This window comes from Anopheles gambiae, chromosome 2 (assembly GCF_943734735.2).
Source record: "Anopheles gambiae chromosome 2, idAnoGambNW_F1_1, whole genome shotgun sequence".
NCBI lineage: Eukaryota > Metazoa > Arthropoda > Insecta > Diptera > Culicidae > Anopheles > Anopheles gambiae.
In genome coordinates, this window is record NC_064601.1 from 27,131,224 (window position 1) to 27,150,116 (window position 18,893).

An 18,893-nucleotide genomic window follows, 5' to 3' on the forward strand; every position below is an offset into this window, starting at 1 on the left:
TTCGCGTGCTCATGATGTTGATGGGCGTGTTTAACTTGCGAGGATGTTATGCAGCAGAAAATTGTAAAAAATAATGATTTTGTTCCCTTTATGTTTTAACCTTGTTGACAATTTTGACCTAGAGTATCGCGCCTTCTGATGAGTGATCTATCAACATGAAAAAATCCATAATGAGCCATCATTGTACCGTTTAGTGTACAATTTAGTGTCGTTAGCTTGTGAGAACTTTAGGAGTGAATTATTTTGCGAGAAAATTATCTGTTCTCAACAAAGAAATACTTCTATTCAATGTATTTATTTTATCTTTCTCTTCTGGAATACTAAATGGATTACGTGTAACGAGAAATTAAATTCATTTGATGAATTTCTACTTAATTCAACTTCAAAACGCCCACATTAACAGAATGAAGGGGAAAATTCCTCTGATTATATCACTCAATCGATAAAATCGATGAGCTATGGGAAAAAAATGGAACAAACATTCATTTGGCATTTGGTTGTTGCCTTCGCACACAGTAACGGAAAGCAAAACAGCAACAAACAATTCCATTTGTTGGAGAACTATTAAATTTAACACTACAAAGGCACGTTTAATCATTTGCAGAAGTTTCACCGACCAACACCATTGTATCATAAATCATCCCAACAATGCCGGACGGGCCTCTGTTTTCATGATTTCTGCCTCGCTTACCTCGCCTTCACAAGTCGTTTTGTGTCGAACATGCTTTTGTCCTCTAAATGTCAGCGAATAAAATAGAGCATTGGCATGCGGTACCATACGGGGCTGGGGATACCGAGGAACCTCACCCGCAGCCTCGCAACGCACACTCGTAGCGACAATCAATGCCACATGTCGAACCGGGCACGTTGGTGATGGCTGTCAGCAATCCTTGCTTCATTCTTCAATTCTCGAAAAAGCCACAGGCTCAAATTGAAATGGGTTAGGTTTACAAATACACACTCATACACACACACACACGCCGCCACGAGTTACGGCTTGAGAGGTTTAAGGGTTATGCCGAAGGCCCCTTTATTTCTCCTCCCTTCGCTCTTCGAAAGCACTCGACAGGCTTTGGTGGCAGTGGCTTAAGGTCTTCCTGCTAGTGGAGGGATTGAGAAGACAACGACAACGCTTGTGAAATGTGAAGAACTTTTAGGAGTGTTTTCAATCAAATCATGCTGCTCTGTATTACGCACCAGAGGCTCGAACCATTTTGGATGGAATTTCCAAACAGAAAAGGGAAGTCCTATCGGTATCAGCAGCCACATCATTCTGATTTCATCCGTTAGCTCACTGGTGAAGCTTCCGTAGTCAACTCACTATCAACTTCCCTTCCACCGGGTGCGGTCGACAGTGGGAGTGGGAAGCTGGGCGTCAGTCACATATCTGTGTGTAAAGCAATCTGAGATCTGATGCAACGAATGACACGTGTTTCGTAGCCGTCCGGGTGATGTGTGTTTTTGGGTTTGATGTAACACATTTGCTAAAGTTTAACTTTGACTTCACAAACATTATGTTTTCAACGATTGGGACGAACTTAAAAAAAGGAGAACATTTGTTAAGTTGGCTGAGTCTCCCTGCAACGCTGTAATTCGTTTGCGTGTGTGTTATATTTTATTTGGGTCGAGTTTTAGGTCGGCAAATAAATGTGTCTATGTGTGTGAAAACTGAGCTTTTAATGAGTTTACTCTTAGGTAAGAGGTTAGGTCTGGTTGCGCATGTTCAGCAGACGAGTTTGCCATGACTTTTCGTACAATGAAAAACGATCTATTTGGGACGATTTTTTATATAAATTGCAATTAAAAGGCCAATATACTCTCGTAGCAATTGTTACTCTAGTCTAAATCATAAACAGCTAGCAACACATACTGTAAAGTCCAAGTGAGTACTAATGACCGTTTTGAAATATTATACGGCTTACAAAGTTTCGCTAAGCGTCTGCAAACTTGTAGCTAAAACAAAAATCATAATTAAATGCACTAACCCACCGCCATAGCTACAAGTTTATGTTTGAAAGAAATTTATGTTAATTCAACATGCGAATCCTGGGGTTGCGTTCGCAGCGGATCGGTTACGTGCCTGGCAGCGGCTAATGGTGTGGCGCCGAGGCTTCACTAATTTGGCTAAAAGTTATTTTAGCAAGTTTTACTCTGCCCGCTCTAATTATTACACACGGGGACGGGAAAAACCATCCCCCTCAGGCACTATTAATCAGCTAGCAATGGCAAACTTATTCGCCCGTTTTCCAGAATTCGCTGTTTAATGTTTGCTGACGTTTGGGTGAGGGTTTCGTTGCAGTTTCTGTTCTAGGAATTATAATCTCTACATCAATTATACACCTTTTTAATGGTCTAAATGTTTGCTGGTGTTTTTTTGATATTGCTATTCCATTTTTATAATACTAATTGCTGGCAGCTGTTTAAAACCAATGTGTAAAACGCTTTTTGGAATTCATGCAAAATGCTTAATTGCGTCAAACCACTGTATATAATAAATTTGTAAAGGGAAGAGTTTTATGAACCTATGACGATATGGTAACTTCAAACGACTAAACTCCACTGACGCAATATAGGGGAACAGGCCAACCGTGGAGATTCTTGTTACAACGATGGTAAATAAACACGTACGTCATTATGCATCTAAAAATATCGAACATACAAAGCAAATCTGTGTGAGTTGCTTTAAGACGACAGGTAAGTCTTAGACTTGCTTGTAAAATTAGTCGTACAGCATCATTGGGTAAAACTCTGTAACCCCAAATGCGCTAATATCATACACTTTATTTGAAAGCACAGCACTAAAGCTGAACAATGAAGCATCAATTGTTGTAATTTGTTTTGCCGTCCAACGGATATCTCTACTGTAGTTTTAAATAACTTTGTCTCCATGAAAATCATCCCTTTCGCTGGCTTGCTTCAGCCAAGGTTATCAATTTGGATAAAATCCCTTGCAAATTCACTGTAAAACACGCAAACACCGCTGCACCGTACCTCAATCCATTTCCGCTCCGTAAAGCGCGCTTTCAGGCTTATACAGATTGAACCGGGCACAAAATGGCTGACTGAAGCAAGTGGAAAATGCCTCCGCCTGCAAAGCCCCTAGTAGCACGCCTTAATGCCTACCGTTTTGTTTGGCTTTGGCTTGGCAAGAAAGGCATCCGCTAAATGGCGGAAGGTTTTCCCGTTTGGTTTTTTTTCTCTTTATGTTTTGGTTATTTTATACCCTCCACGCAGCGCAACGTTCGCACAAACCGACCACCCCCGCGGACGGGGCGAAGGAAGCAAAGTTAATATTGTTAATGATGAAGCTCTCTCCAGCCGTCGGAATCGGAAGCCGAATTTTCCTTTCCTTCCGTGGCGACGAAACGCCCGCAAGCGCAAAGCCCGCGGGGAAGTGGCCTGGAAGTGGTGAGCTACGCTTAATTAGACAGACGCCGAGCCCCAAACACGGCAAAAGAGCCGCCCGCTCTCCAGTACCCACCCAATTGCATGGGGCGCCCGGGCCACGCTTGCGCTTGCCTTAAATTTCCTGCCGCTGCGTGTAAGCCGAGGCGCAAGATGAAAGCCAAACCGTCCGCCCGTTCCGCTCGGCGAAAGCGCGTCGAACGACCGAGCCCAGGCCGGGATATCGTGGTTTTCCGCGCTGCCGCGGCCCGAAACCACCGGCGGAAGAGACGTCACTTTTTAACTATTGAATTAACTTCCGCGCGATGGATGTTGTTTGCCTGCCGAGCGCGCTCGCTCCCATCCCTAACACGTAAGTGGCCCGTTGTCTATGGTAATGGTGAAATAAAAGCGCCATTTTGATGAAATCATTTTGTGCACAAATTGCTTCCGACGAAGTTACGAAAGCCCCGGACGGCATCGTCTTGGCCCGTTGCGATGTCGCTTTGGGTACGAGACTCGTCTCTTTCGGGGCGACGCACCGGCACAAACCATCAGACAAGACGATCTTTCCGAAAACTGGCGACAAGATACGCGGTTCTATAAAAAGATCCTTTATGGTAAGGCCGCTGTGCTGCTCTCCAGATTGGGCAAACGACTTCTTGGATGGATGGCAAACGGTGTTGGAGAACGGGGACCGTATAATTGTATCATTTGCACGGTATTTTGTAGCTTGAAAGTGTATGCTCACCATTGCCATATTGCTTGCAATCAAGCGCAATGGAAACAGATATATTAAAAAATAATAGCATTAAATGGCTTTTGCAATCAGCTCTAATGTAAAAAATCAGCCGTAGGACATGCAGAAGGCGTTTGGAAACGTTTGTATCCTTAGACGAGAATATTATATACTTACAATCATTGGACAATTTTAAAAAGCAGTTGAAATAGAGCCTCTTCTCAACATTTCAAATTTGTTCCACCCAAATGGTAGTATTTCATTTTTACAGACACCAGCTCCTCTCGGTAGCAATGTACCACACTAATCGTTTGGCGTGAATTAATGATATAAATTACCGTCCGTCATTCCAATGTGCAATGTTCAGCAATGTCCGAGCAGTTGCAGCTCTAACGTCTAACTGCATCGCAATTCGTCACTCAAACGCCGTAACACACCGGACCGTGTATCTCGCACGGGAGAAGCACAAAAAAAAATGGGGAGGAAGAAGAAAAACAGACACATATCCAGCGGAGATGTCAGCGTATGACACCGACCGAGCAACTCCGGTCAGAACCGGCAAACCAAAAACGAGCTGTATCATTGAAGCGAAGGACAGTTTAGCCAGCCAGCGTCGGTGTGAGGCTTACCGGTGCACTTGCGTTGCAGATGCTGTTGAAGGCATAAATAGCATCAATCACTCTTCGCTACCGCTCTCCCCCAACCACCTGAAGGCACTACGGGCGGGCACTACAAAGCGGGGCAATAAACGAGTGTCTAAAGCGATGGCATCACAACCGGGCAAGAGCGGTGTGAGGGCGGCCGGTATAGAATGGACAGCGATGCAAGTGATCACCGGGATGCCGGGGCTGCTGGGTAGGGGCTTTCATCAACATGCACCATGGCACAAACACACACACACACAGGCAAAGACTCATAACGCACCGGAGATACATCCCGATCGTGTCCTCGGTGAACCGGAATGAGGTCAGCTCAGTGAGGCGGGACCGCCAATGCATACTTTGTGCACCGCGTGGGCATGATGTCCGTTCACATGAGGTTGATACACTGCACTAGCAAGGCTACCACGGCCACCACCACCTTCTCCACCAACCACGGTCCCGGTTGACAACAGCACAGCCGAATGGGGGATCTGGGAACACAGCTAGCTCATGCCCCCCCTTTTGCTGTGCGTTTGGTTCCTGTTGCAATTTTGCTGCTGGTACGGGCGACCCGCAATTTGCAAAGAGCGCCGGTGTAGGCTGGTGTGTGCCTATCGGTGGCACACACGACACACAGGCGAACACACAGGCGTTCATCCTCCAACGTCAACGTTCCGCTGTATCTCTGCTTCCGGCACTCGGTGCCAACCGGCCACTGTCGCCATCTTAGTTGACGTGGAATGATTAATTCGAATGCAAAATGGAACATAATTGCACATTGAATGTGTCATCAGCAAACACTGAAACGAGGGGTCTTGTGCTCCGCTTGTTCATCTCCCTCCGCTTGCCCGGGCACCGAGGTCAACTCGAAATGGAGGAGAAGAGGGACTGACACCGGGACAGGGCGAGAGAACGCCCTGACAGTGTCCAGCACAGACATTGTCGACAGATCGCCACCAATCCGTGTGAAAAGGCGCTCGAAACGGCCGAAAACTAGCGGGCAAAAGGGAAGAAAACACAAAAACGTCGACCCACACGCACGCTCGTCCGCACCACTAACGCTCACACATTCACACACACGCTAGCTGTATGAGTTTTACGGTTGGTCTCCAGCAACCAAACAGTGCGCATTTTCACGTCCGAGTGCGAGTGAACTGTTTTCACGTGGCGGTGGATAAAAAAATGAAATTTCTTTTTATTTATTTCACCATTTTTGTTTGCACGAAAGTGAGTAGAACGAAGCTATCTTTCTGACTTTTTTGTTTTTGATTTACCTTCTGTTTGTGTGTGTGTGTGTGTGTGTGTGTGTGTGTGTGTGTGTGTGTGTGTGTTTTAAATAGAAACATGAGAAGAGACGGAAAGGACAACCCGGTGCCCACAACGAACCAGTTGGTTCATTGTTTGGTGGTGCACATCTGTTATCCTGGCTGGCATTTCCTGCCCGCGGGCGAAAGGCACAGTGGAGGGAGGAGTGTTTCCGTTTCTCTCTGGGGACACATTATTCCTGCGCTGCAGCTGGCACCTGCAACTGGCGATCGTGGAAAGAATCTCAGCAATAAAAAAAAAGGGAGAAATTTAACAGTTTAGCGTTTCCATACAGCGCTCCGTACTGGTCTCAGCTCAGTTTGTTGTGCAGACCACAACGTGCCATGTGATGGGTGAAGAGGAAAAAAACGGTCGCCAAACCCTGCAAACACCTCGACATGCAGTTAGTTTGGTTAAGCATGTTGTATCTTACTGCCCATCGCCATCCTGTACCTTTTCGGTTCGGTAAACATTTCCACTAGCGATGGTTAAATTAATATTGAGAGAGCAGAGAAAAAAGCCACCAAACCAACGAGCTAACACTGCGAACGATCAACATCATGCCCATAGACGAAGTGGGGAACGTTCAAGAACAGGGGTTCGGTTTGTTATTCCATAGAGCGCGTAAGCTCACTGTATAAACGTTTCTATTTATGTTAAAATCAACCTTCGCAAAGAACCACCACGGGTCCGGCATGTTGGCAGGAATCCAAACACAAGCGACCATTCGGTCCTCTCCCTACCTTCCCTTTACCCTCTATTCATCCCCTTTTCCGTCACTGAACCAAGCGACCGACAGCCGACAGAATTGCTTTCATTTGTTTCCCATTAATTGTTTTCCATCTGCGCTTTGCTGTGCCGGTGTGCCTGTGTGATTAATTTGTGATTTTTACTCCTTTTGCCAGAGCTTTTCGGTTTCACCCATTCACTTGCAGCACCGGTCGTTTATTCTTACACAACCAACGGCAACCAAACGCGCACGCACAAACAAATGACCCATTTTCCTACCCTCCAAAACGTGACCAAATCCACAATCCATCCCGTATGCTTTAACGGTTCGGCATTGAGCGCACAAGGGTCCACAATCCCCGGAGCTCCCGGGCAATGGGATAATGCAAATGGGTGCGACATTAGAGCGAGAATGAGAGTGCTTTCATTTATTTCTAGCAGAGCTTTTCTTTTTTCATGCTGCACCCAGCCACACAGTCGCTGTAGTTTAATTTTCCTCTTTTGTTTCCAACATACATCTGTGCGAGTGCTGCTCATTCGAACCCCATTTGCGAAGCATTTTAATGCGCTGGGTTAAACTGTGGGACGGGATGCACCCGATAAAACATGGCCATTGTTTTTGTGAAGTCACAAAGCTGGCTACAGTGGAAAATAAAAACGAACGCAAATAAAATGTGTCCCTTTTTCGCCCGTTGCGCACGATTACCGCCGATCACCGTCGAGCAGGCATGCGAGCGTAGTGGCGGAATTACCATTTACGCAATTGTAGTCACCGGGTCATCGATTCAATAGTGGCCACTTGCATACAGCATTGTGCAGCTTCCGGTCAAAGGGAGCGTTTTTTTTTCACCGATTTACACCCCCCTTCCCTTCCTCGTAGCTCCACAACTCCATCGGCATTAAATCCTTTTTAATTGCCACTTTACTGTATTTGTCGTTATTTTTGTGCCGATGGGACTATGTCTGCCATTCCATTACATTTCCTGCCAGTTTGGGACGGGGAAAAAAAAAAACTCGCCAACATACCAAAATGGTGTGCATTATTACACATTTACTTTGGTGGCCTTTTGCCACTGGCGCTGCGCATTCGGTTGACAGCGAAAGGGATAATCGTTTTAAAAATTATAATGAATTTATGACAGTTAATTCCTCCGGTAGAACAAAGCATGTTCGAGCAAAGGGTGATGTTTGAGTAGCTTAATAAAGCTTTTATTACAATATATGAGCTTGCAAATGTGGAGGACCGTACCTTTGTCACGTTACTTTACAAAACACCATGCGTCTCCATCGAGTACGTTGATGCACAATTTAGGCGAAATCAAACCGAATTTCCTATACAAAATACATTTTAATACTGCTGTCTACTGCTGTCCAAAAGTATATCATTTTAGAGAAAAAAAATCATTTAAGAAGTGGAGGGTACATATCGATTTCGATTCGTTTTTCTGCGAATTGCCAACTGACTGACGAAAGCGCATACAACAAACCGATTTGCAACCAATTTTCGGAACCCGTCCAACAGTTTAACAACTGCTTTGCAGTACGGTGCTGCGGTTGGGTTTATGAAAGCCATATCATGAATTATGGATAGAAGCCACCCAGAGCGGTAAGCGCACTAGCGCGAAGAGGGGAAAGGAAAAATCGATCAAAATGTATATCTGCTACTGCACAACAAAACTAGCTGTGTGTGAATGTGTGTGAGTGTGTGTGTGTGTGTGTGTATAAACCACCAGCAACGACCATGCACCGTATTCTTCACGAAAGTTGCTGCTGTTCTACTTCTGCTGTATTCATTACATACAGCGACGGGGCTTTTTTCTTCCTTCCTTCTTTCTTTTTTGCGATGTACATGCTCACAAACTAGGCACACGGGCCCCGTATGTAAGCTTCCTGTCCTTCAACTCGCTGCAGCAGTGTTTGTGGCCGCAAAAATCGATCTATTGAGCTAAAAAGGGAACACAATTTCCCGTCGAACAGGTCCATCAGAACACTGTGCGATAGAAGCACAAAGGAGGGAGAAACGGAGGAAGGAACGGCCGTACAGCAACGAAAAATGAATGCCCTGCACTCACACACAAACATACACACACAAAAAAAAAACTTCCGAGCGCAATGAATAGGTAGCTTCGCTCAGTATCAGAACGGTACACGGTGGTACTGACATTGATGACACTAGTCAAAGCGGTAGAGCTGAAGTTTACTGCCCGGTGGTGCTTGAGCCCGGTGGAGGAGTGTGTCGCATCAATGGGGAAGCGGGGAAGCAGGGATTATTTTTTAGGTCAGCTCGTTTTATCCATCCATTCAATGTAGTTATCAAAAGGAAAGGTTGCTGCTACTGCTGCTGCCATTGAGGTTGTACACTAGCTGGCGTTTGAAGGAAATTTTTCATTTAAAGTTTGATTTGAAGCTTTTACAAATTCACACATGTTGGACATTTTTACAATGGCATTATTACAAAGAACAGACTTTTATCAGATATCATTTATAAAAGTATGTTCAGTCGACTCAAAAGCCTGAAGTTGAGCTTTTACTAGTGTTGAAACCTTAGCATAATACTTTTTCATTAGATCATATTCAACATACAAAATGCTAGCATTAACTTCGTGTTACAGCATCGATTTCATTAGCATACAACTTTAGAATACCCACTTATGCACACACCCACTTGCTTCACTTTAGCCAATACATAAAGACGCAGAGCGCTTCATCCGAGCATGGAAGCGGCGTTCGCTTCAATATAAATTAGCGAATTAAATGCTGACTAGAATGAAACCGAACCGCACATCCAACGGTGCCTGACGACTTCGAGCCAACACACTGTAACGTGCAACCGTTTAACGAACGCCACCTACCAAGCGTTTGGCGCAGGGGGCAAGTTAAGCAATCTTATACCAGCCATAAATTATTGTTGCCTTGCTAACTGAACGCTGCGCTCGCAGAAAGCTCTCCCCTACCGTCGCCGGAAACTTGGCCAACAAAATCAATATTGAGAATCAATCTAAAAGTACGTAGATGCAATGCAAAAGCACTTACCGCCCAGTTTCCCACAGTGCTGTCGGCACATGCTACAGGACGGCAAACGGGGTGCTATAGTAGGTACAAAATAAATGTGCCAAAACTTTTGTTGCCAAGTAACTCATAGTTGATTTGTTTGTGCCAAAACTCTGCCCGCCTCTGTGTGCCGTACTGCCGCCTAAACTTCGACCCATCGACAGCAGCATCCCGAGGAAGTTTGGCGGTATAAGGTAGCGGCAAGCTTTGTTTGACAGCGAAGCTTCAACGGCATGGGGTAGCAAATAAAAATAAAACGTTACGCTACTGGCCAAAAGCAGGAAGAAAAGTTGCGAGAAAAAATATGCTCACACTCGAGAGTTTGCAAGCAAGCAAACGCCGGGGAACGGTTCGCAATGTGGGGAAAGTTTTTTTTTTTTTGTTAAGTTTGCTCCATAAATCACGACCCAAACGGAACCGTTTCTCCACGGTGCACCGAGCACGGGGCGCACCAGGTGAGCTGGAGCAGTACAAGAGGCGAAAGCAATCTTCTTCTTCTTCTTCTTCTTCTTCTTCTTCTTCTTCTTCTTCTTCTTCTTCTTCTTCTTCTTCTTCTTCTTCTTCTTCTTCTTCTTCTTCTTCTTCTTCTTCTTCTTCTTCTTCTTCTTCTTCTTCTTCTTCTTCTTCTTCTTCTTCTTCTTCTTCTTATTTTAATACTATTATTATTTCCACTTCGGTAGCGAATGGAACGTACGGAGGGCTCCGTTGGTAGGATGCTGTCCAAGCTAGACTAATCTTATACCCGAGGTAATCTCAAGTACGTTTTATAGGACGACGATAGCAATCTTTCCACCACTAGGCGCTTCCTGTGCCTCCAGATATAGATCCCAGGCTTTAATATTCCTTAACCTTGTTCAAAATGCGCATCTTTTAAATTTCCACTCTCATACAAACACACACACACATACATACGGTGGACGTACTCCAACGTCCGCAACGCAGCTCTCGGTCGCACCACATAATATGCTCCACCGATGCGATGAATCAACCTCCGGAGCGGCTTGAGATCAAGATGAAGGGAAGGGATTATTTCATACGATACCACAGTCCGCTCCGAGTGCTCTCCCGAGTGCCACTACACCAAGTGTGTTCTGCCGGCGCGCTCGCTTTCACCGGACGAGGCATTGAAGCGTTTAAACTGCTCAGGATTCATAACGCACTCGGTGTGTATCTTTGTGTGTTTGTGTGTGTAGCGTGCAACTAGTCACTGTCACCGCTGTCCGCTATCTCGATCCCTAAGAGTGTACCGGCAGCCAAGGACCCGGAGCGTTTCCCGGTTGCTGCTGCTGCTGCTGCTGCTGCTCGAGCGAAGATGTTCATGGCCGCTTCCGGTTCCGCAGTGGATGTCAGTTTCTTGCTCCCCATGGGCGCCGGGAGCCGGGACCGGTAATGGTGGGTTGGAAAACACATTACCCTTTGCCTGGCAGGGCAGGATAATGTACGAACAGGCGGGGCCCGGAAGATCTTCGTCCCGGAAATGAGATGATGATGGTCGGTTTGCGACGACCGACGGGAAACACACACATACACACATTACGGGAAGATTGGAGACTTTGTATTGGAAAATGGGGCGGCCCTCTCCTCTGTTGCGGATTTAATTCGTTTAGGTGCACATTATGGACCATGCTCTTTACCTGCCCGGCTGGATGAGGAGCTTTGCAAGCAGTCTCATAGCGACTGCAGGAGAACAAGAACGAACACTCGCGCAATCCGAACCCGACCATTGAACATTTCGAAGCATATTGAGGTCATATATTGTGCAGGGTCGTGCAGTTTAAATATATTTTAGTGCTCTGTCCGTTTCGTTCGATTTCAAGATAAAATGAACGTAAAACCTGAGCCAGGCAGCTAGGTGCGGGCGCACGGGGTATAATTCTGCTTGCTAAGCACGTTCCCAGGAAGCTGATACGCTATAAGCTTCCAAGAAATGTAACGTTCTCATCGTAAATTGCTTCAAATCTGTGGAATTTTCCTGCAATAAATTAACCTTTATCATTATTTTCATTCTCTGCGTTGCAATGGGTTGCATCGAATTGTTCCATCTGTTCTTTTCGATATCATTTCCTATCATTCCATCACCATCAAGTTTGAAGACAAACATTGGTATCTCGGCAAGGAAATCGTTTCTATTGACTTCACCGTACGAATCTCTACAGCTGCTCAAAAGCTCTTAAGGTCAAGCTTGTTCTGAATTCCCCGCAGTGCAGCTTCCCTACACAAGCCGGATGGAAAAATGAGCAAAAACTCCAAGCGAAATTTAAACAAAACAAACTTATTGATTTCCGGGAGAAGTTTGCAAGATCGGCACACCAGTCGGCCGATAAGCGATTTCTATTTACACAGCAAACCAACCTCAGGCGGACAGGCTGGGAGATTTAAAAGCTCACGTGTTTTGTGCAAATGTGTAAATGTGGCGCCTTCCCATCGAATTTTTGACAGTTGTAACACCGTGTACGGCACCAAAAAACTGCGGAGTGGTGGTGGTACCTGGATGGTCCAAAGTACCATGACTCTAAAAATAAATAGAAAAAAAAACATGTAAAACATCATGCGCAAAACGCCATGAAATCCACTTTCATACTACGCTCGGAGAAGGGTAAAAGTTTTCGACTGTTGACATATACATTCACCCCAAACCTGGAACGCTTTTCTTTAGGGAACTTAAGGAACGGGATAAAGTTTGTACGGCTGTAACTGCCAGGTTCCCATTGGCCCGCCCGTGGAGTGCCCTCGAGTACAAGCATCAAACCATCAAGCAACTTTTAAAATTACATGCAGCCAAGCTTTGCGTTTGAATAATTTTGTTTTGAAGCGAAACTTTTCCTTCTACTCCCTGCAGTCGCATACGGAGAGAGGTTTTAAAAAGCTTCGACGCGCAAATAAAGTTGAGTTGATTTTTTGTGTTGTTTTACTGTTGTAAATGGGACGATGAGTTGCCATTTCCGATAGCGCAATGCGCTCGTTGGAGATTTAATTCGACACAAGTAATAAGCTTGCTTAATGCAGTTAGTTATGCCTTTACTACAGCAGTGAATGTGACATAAAGATGGCAAACAGTTTGGCATGCAGCAGAAGAATGCTGCCCCATGCCAAGCTGGAAGCATAAAAATTCAGCGACTTATCAGTCCAACTAACACAATACCACAACAACAAAAACACGAAACAGTCGTAATGAGACCCATTACGTGCGGTCACACACACACACACACACACACAAGCGTTCACGACGAGGAAGAGGGTGGCTCTGTCCTGCGCCCAGCTGAAGTAATGATAATAAACGCGATACCCTTCACTAATGACAAACCATTGATATCCTTCGGTTATAAAACTTTGGCATTCCCGTTGCGGCGTGGTTCACAGTGCGCGCGGTTGCCCTGGCTATCCTTTCCGCGCAAAACTTCCGGCCCGTGGGCATCGTTAGCAGCAGCCGGTCGCAGCGGTTGGGGATGCCATTGAGAAACGCTGCCCCAACGTTTCGGGCTCGGGATGTGTGTGCTTCGTTTCGCGCGATTCTCCTTTGGTGGTTCGCGGGGTTAGGTCATTATCATCCTGGTCGGTATCTCCCCTTTTCCTTCCCACAGCGAACAACAGTATGTACGTAGCGTGTGCTGAAGCTGAACCACCATAACAAAAAAACACACACAAAGACTCACCACCCAACAAACCGTCGGTACGATCGATCAGTGCACCATAAAACGGCGCAGAAACAGGCAAAGGCACAGCCACAGCCAGCGAAACGATCGATCGTGAAAGTGGACGATTCCCTTCAGTCTGTTGCTACGAGAAGAGTGGTGAATATTTGCAAAAATCTGCAGTCGTCTGATTTGCGGAGAAATGTGCTCCACAACCGTTAGCACGCTGCAAATGATGCTATTCTTCTTCTTTCGCTCACTCTCTTTTCACACATCATTGAAGACCCTTTCGGGACGATCATAAAACTGACTCACGATAGCGAAAACCACGAAAACCATCCAAACCACCTCCACTGCATGACCGGAAAATTGCAGTTTCCGGCACATAAAAGGTGATAATAATAAATGTTGCCCCGTGCTGTTTTTTTTCTGCCATCCCGTACAGACACTGTTGCCGGGACACGCGGACGTACAGGACTGAGAGTGCCCGGGTTGGAGGGGAGAGGGACAAAGTTCCAAGAACACTCTGTGGCAAGCGAATTGTGTGATTAACCACCACCGCTCTCGCCCGAACTCTTCTGCTTCTTGTGCCTCGTTCAAGAAACGACAATTTCCGTGGCCATTTTTTGTAGGCCTTCGCGTCACCAACACACATCTCTTCCCGCATATGCATAAAGCGACGGGCCCTGGGACGGCTGATGAATCGATTCGATTATTGAACCGAGCACGAATCATTTGCAAGAACGTACCAAAGCAACAAAAAATGGATCCACCGTTCGATATTGGTTCGATGGCTTCCGGTTCGCTGATTTCAGATTCGCTCTGGAGAGGGTGCGAAACGATTAATGGGCTTGACAGCGACTCTGTCCCTCGAACCATTCTCTCGGGGGAACGTATGTTGTTTTCTCTTTTCGTTTTCTTCCAAACAAAAAAAAACAGCGACGGAAAAAAGGTCGTTCTACTGGGATGGTTGTTGAATGGCAAGAGGGGACGACAATTCGGCCATTTTTGCCACCCCGCTGGATCAAGCCCAGTCTACGGCGTCTTGCTTTACTACTTTTACATCGAGCCGGGATTGTAGTGCTTGTCGTTTGCGTTCGTTTATGGCCAATCCCACGCTACAACCGGCAGATAAACAACGCGCGACGTAGACTTTTAACGTTGTGTCGCGTTTCGCTTGCAAGCAGCAGATCGGACGCCATAAGTAAAGCTTAGCCGATGGGTGCTCCCCACTACGGACGGTTGTGCAAAACCGCTCCAAGCAATGGGCGCATCGCACCGAACAGTAGCGGACACCCTCCGCGCGTATTAATGGCTGGCGTCGTGCTGATTAATGGGCCACACTTTACCGCTTAATCGAATCGCATCACCATTATCGTTGTTTTGTGTTTTTTTCGGTACAGGATTTACTTGCTTTACTGTTTGAAAGTTTCCAAAACCGGCGCACGTGTTCGCTTCAAGACGAATCGCTTTAATGGACTCAGAGTATAACATTTTCCTCACCTCCCCCTTTGTTATCTGTTTCCCGCCCGTTTTTGCAGCCGTACCGATGAAGGTGAAGAAAACGGACCTGCCGGTGCTGCCGCAGGACACGGACATGCTGCCGGCGCTGGACGACGGCTCGGACGGTGCGTCGGACAACAACTCGGAGGACGACGAGGAGGAGGACGAGATGGACGACGAGGAGGACGAGGAGATGCTGGGCGACGAGCCGATCGAGAGCGAGGACGACGAGTACGATTCCGACGAAGACTTTGACTCGGGCAGCGACAAACCGGCCGCCGGTGCGGACACGATCGATACCGGTTCGGCCGCCTGGGATAGCTTCACTACACCGCCGCCGCCCGCAACAGGCAACAAGGATGCGCTCAAGAAGCAGCAGCAGCCCGACAGCCTCGGTGCCGGCATGCTGTACGCCGCTGCCGGCGGGTATGCGGCCGCCAGCTCGACGGAACGGGCGGCTGGCGGTATCGAGCTGGTGACGACACCGATCACGGCCATCCCGACGCCCGACCCGTACTTCACGCACTTCGATCCGCGCAACGAACACCAGAGCTTCAAGGTAGGTGCGGGGCCCCGAAATTGATGTTTGTATATGCTGTTCGTAGAATTTGCACGCCGAATTTCAGGAAGCCCAGCAGCGGCTCGAGGAGAGCCACCGGGAGAAGGTGACGCGCGTGATGAAGGACTGGTCCGATCTGGAGGAGAAGTACCAGGACATGCGGCTGGCCGACCCGAAGTCCGCGCAAACGTTCAAGCAGCGCATGACGGCCCGGTTCCAGGTAAGCGGTCTGCGGCTGTGTCTGTGTCCTGCCTGTGTTTTTTTTGTTTTGTTTTTGTTTCGTTTGTGTGCTTTCGTTTTGCCTTCAGCTTGTCCATCCTACCGCTCCCTTCTTGAGGTTCCCAGCATTCTCCTCCCCCCCCCCCCCCCATGTTGCCCTGACACTAGAGCCACCGTTGCATTTGCACTTTCCACCGTTTTGTTTTGGCTGACAGTAAAATCATGTCATGATTTGAGTCCGTGTCCATTTGGATCGCGTTTGTTTCGAAATAGATCGCGCGCGTCACTCTGTCTTTCTCTCTCTCTCTTATTCCGTTCTGCTGAAACACAAAATGGCCATGTATGTAATGTGTGGTTTTTCGTTGTGTTCCGGTGGATTCGGACGTACATGCACGCACCATGAACTTTAGCGTGGTAGTTAAAACCCGTTAGCACACTTTTAGCGTAGTTTAGAAGACGAAAACAATCCCGGGACCATGGGCAAACAATCCGTAAGAGTGTGTCGACTTCATTGTGCTGCACATCACAGAGAGCAAAACCACATGGGCGAGCCACATGAGCGAGACCACATCATGGTTACAAGTTTCAGTACCGTTTCTTGCCCAAACTTTACTTCTTGTTAGTCCTGTTTTAGTGTTTCAGCATGCACATGACCGAGTTTTCGGGCCATGTCACATAGCAAAAGCACCAAAAGCTACCAAAAGCAATTAAATAGTCGAGCGAAACGACTCACAACCAAAGTCATTCGAAGAATTGCAGTAATGATTATTGCCAAGCTCTAAAACGAAACAAAAACCAATCGCTTCGCTCCCTTGCACTCGTTAAGGTTGTTTGCCCACCGGTGTCCTCCCAATTCTCCACCTTCAATTGCATAGTTTTAGATTGATCGTTTGCTAGTAGTTGATGCCTTGAGAAACCAACAAAAAAACGCAATGTTCCGTAGCGAATTACAAATCCTTACAACACATACAACAGCAAAACAAAAAACAAAAATGGTGACATGAGTTTAACGGTCGTTCGTTCGTAACTAAAACCGGGCCACCCTTGCTACTGTGGCCGTCCCCCCTTTCCGTTCGCGTAATATTTTAGACTTCTGTGCAGGCACTGGAAGAGGAGGGCAACTCGGAGAAGCACCAGCTGGCGGCGATGCACCAGCAGCGCGTCCTCGCCCACATCAACCAGCGCAAGCGGGAAGCGATGACCTGCTACACCCAGGCCCTGACGGAGCAACCGCCAAGCGTAAGTTTTCGGGCCCCCCAAACAACAGCACAAAACCGAAGCGCGTGCAGCTGCTCATTTCCGGTGCTTCGGTATGGGACAAGAAATATGAGTCTTTCGGTTTGCCAAACGTCCGCGATTGGACCGCGCGTTGCGACACAACGCGCGAATGTCGCGTCCCGGTACGCTCGTACGTGCTCGTTGCTACACGCACGGGCAGGCACGTTCCGCAACACGTTCCCATCATGCTGGTGGACAACTTTGATGGAAATATCCCGTTCATTCCACAGTTTTAATGAACTTTGGTTGGCGGAATTTTGTGTGGAAAGCAACCGAAATGAAATAACAAAAAATGGGTAAACCCCCATTTGAGTTGTTGCGTTCTGTTCGAATTATGGTAAAGCCTCGCAGGGCGAAAGTACGTGACACGAGGTGGTGTTTAAGTCCCTTGCAATGTTTATGCTACGGTACCACTGTGGTACGGGTTCACAAATTGTAATTAAACTTATCGCCACTAGTACAAACCCTCCCGACGGTTTGACCTGCTGCACCCGCTTCGATTGGTTGTACCGTTTCAGTGACACACGTGTCATTTTTTGTTATACTCATTCAACTTTATCCTTTCTCTATCCAGTCCCACCGGGTGGAAAAGTGTCTCCAGAAGCTGCTGCGTGCGCTCCACAAGGACCGTGCCCATGCCCTGTCGCACTATCGCCATCTGCTCGGCTCGGGCGGTACCGGCGGCCTGGAGGCGGCTGCCTCCGAGCGTCCCCGCACGCTCGAGCGGCTGGTCGACATTGACCGCGCGGTCAACCAATCGATGGCGATGCTCAAGCGCTACCCGGAGCTGTCGGTGAAGCTGTCCCAGCTGATGGACGACTACATTCAGGCCCTGCGCTCCAAGGACGAAACGCCCGGCTCGATGCTGGCGATGACGGAGGAGGCGGAAGCGGCCATCCTCGACAAGTACCGCATGGAGATTGAGCGCAAGGTTAGCGAGAAGGAGCGCCAGCGGTTGGCCGAAAAGCAGCGCAAGGAGCAGCGGGCCCAGGAGCGTGAGAAGATTCGCGAGGAGAAGCTGCGCCTCGAGGCGAAGAAAATGGAAGCCGCATACAAGCAGCAGCAGCAGCAGCAGCAGCAGCAACAGCAGCAGCAACAGCAGCAACAGCAGCAACAAAAGCAACAACAAGCTCAACAGCAAGCTCAACAGCAGGCGCAAATGATTGCAGCCACATTCGCAGCTACGCAGCAGCAACAGCAGCAGCAACAGCAGCAGCAGCAGCAACAATCGATGCAAACCCAGCAGCCCACACTGTCGGAGCAGCCGCAAACCCAGAAGCAGCAGCCGGACATGGAAGCGCAAAAGGAAACGGAAACCACCAAGGACTACTCCGAGGAAGCGGTCGTGACGTAAGTACCAGCAGTAACAATTTCCCAGCGCTTCTCTGAGGCGATAATTAGCCGCCGCCGCTCTCTTTGGCTGTTTGTTGTCTGCGTTCGCCCTTTCGCTCGCTTAATTAATCACCACCGTGTGGCGTTGTCGACTTTGTCTCATTTCCGGTGCTGCAGAAGTCCCCAGCCGACCGCACTCCCAACAGTGGACGATGAAGCGGTACAGCGCGCGGTCGAGGAAGTAGCGGCGGCCGTCGCCCATCAGGAAGCCGAACCGAAGATGCAACACGTTCTCGCCCACGACATTGGCCACGGCGAACCGGTAAGTTGGGATGCGCGGGCAGGACCGGTGCAGGGGGTTGGAAAACAAAAACGAAGAAGAAGAATAACCAAAACCAGTCCATGGATAGGGATTTCCGCTGTGTGAGCAAATGTCTTGCACTGACTGCAGCACCAAATTAGCGACAATGTTGCGCGGTGTGCGTCATGCGTTAACTTGCGGAGTTCCGTTGATGAAACTT

General features: G+C 47.7%; 1 protein-coding gene across 14 annotated transcripts in view; it reads left to right on the top strand.

Moving 5' to 3' along the window:
* The window catches only part of LOC1273174 (amyloid-beta-like protein), a 70,268-nt gene that overhangs the window by 43,826 nt on the left and 7,549 nt on the right, over positions 1-18,893 (top strand). For 9 of the 14 annotated variants that reach the window (XM_061647942.1, XM_061647940.1, XM_061647951.1 and 6 more), the window contains exons 6-10: positions 15,023-15,543; positions 15,590-15,763; positions 16,852-17,001; positions 17,615-18,390; positions 18,550-18,694. In XM_061647942.1, the coding sequence (XP_061503926.1) occupies positions 15,023-15,543; positions 15,590-15,763; positions 16,852-17,001; positions 17,615-18,390; positions 18,550-18,694 (1,766 nt within the window). The remainder of the gene's footprint in view (positions 1-15,022; positions 15,544-15,589; positions 15,764-16,851; positions 17,002-17,614; positions 18,391-18,549; positions 18,695-18,893) is intronic. The other 5 variants (XM_061647948.1, XM_061647952.1, XM_061647949.1 and 2 more) reach the window with 3 other exon arrangements.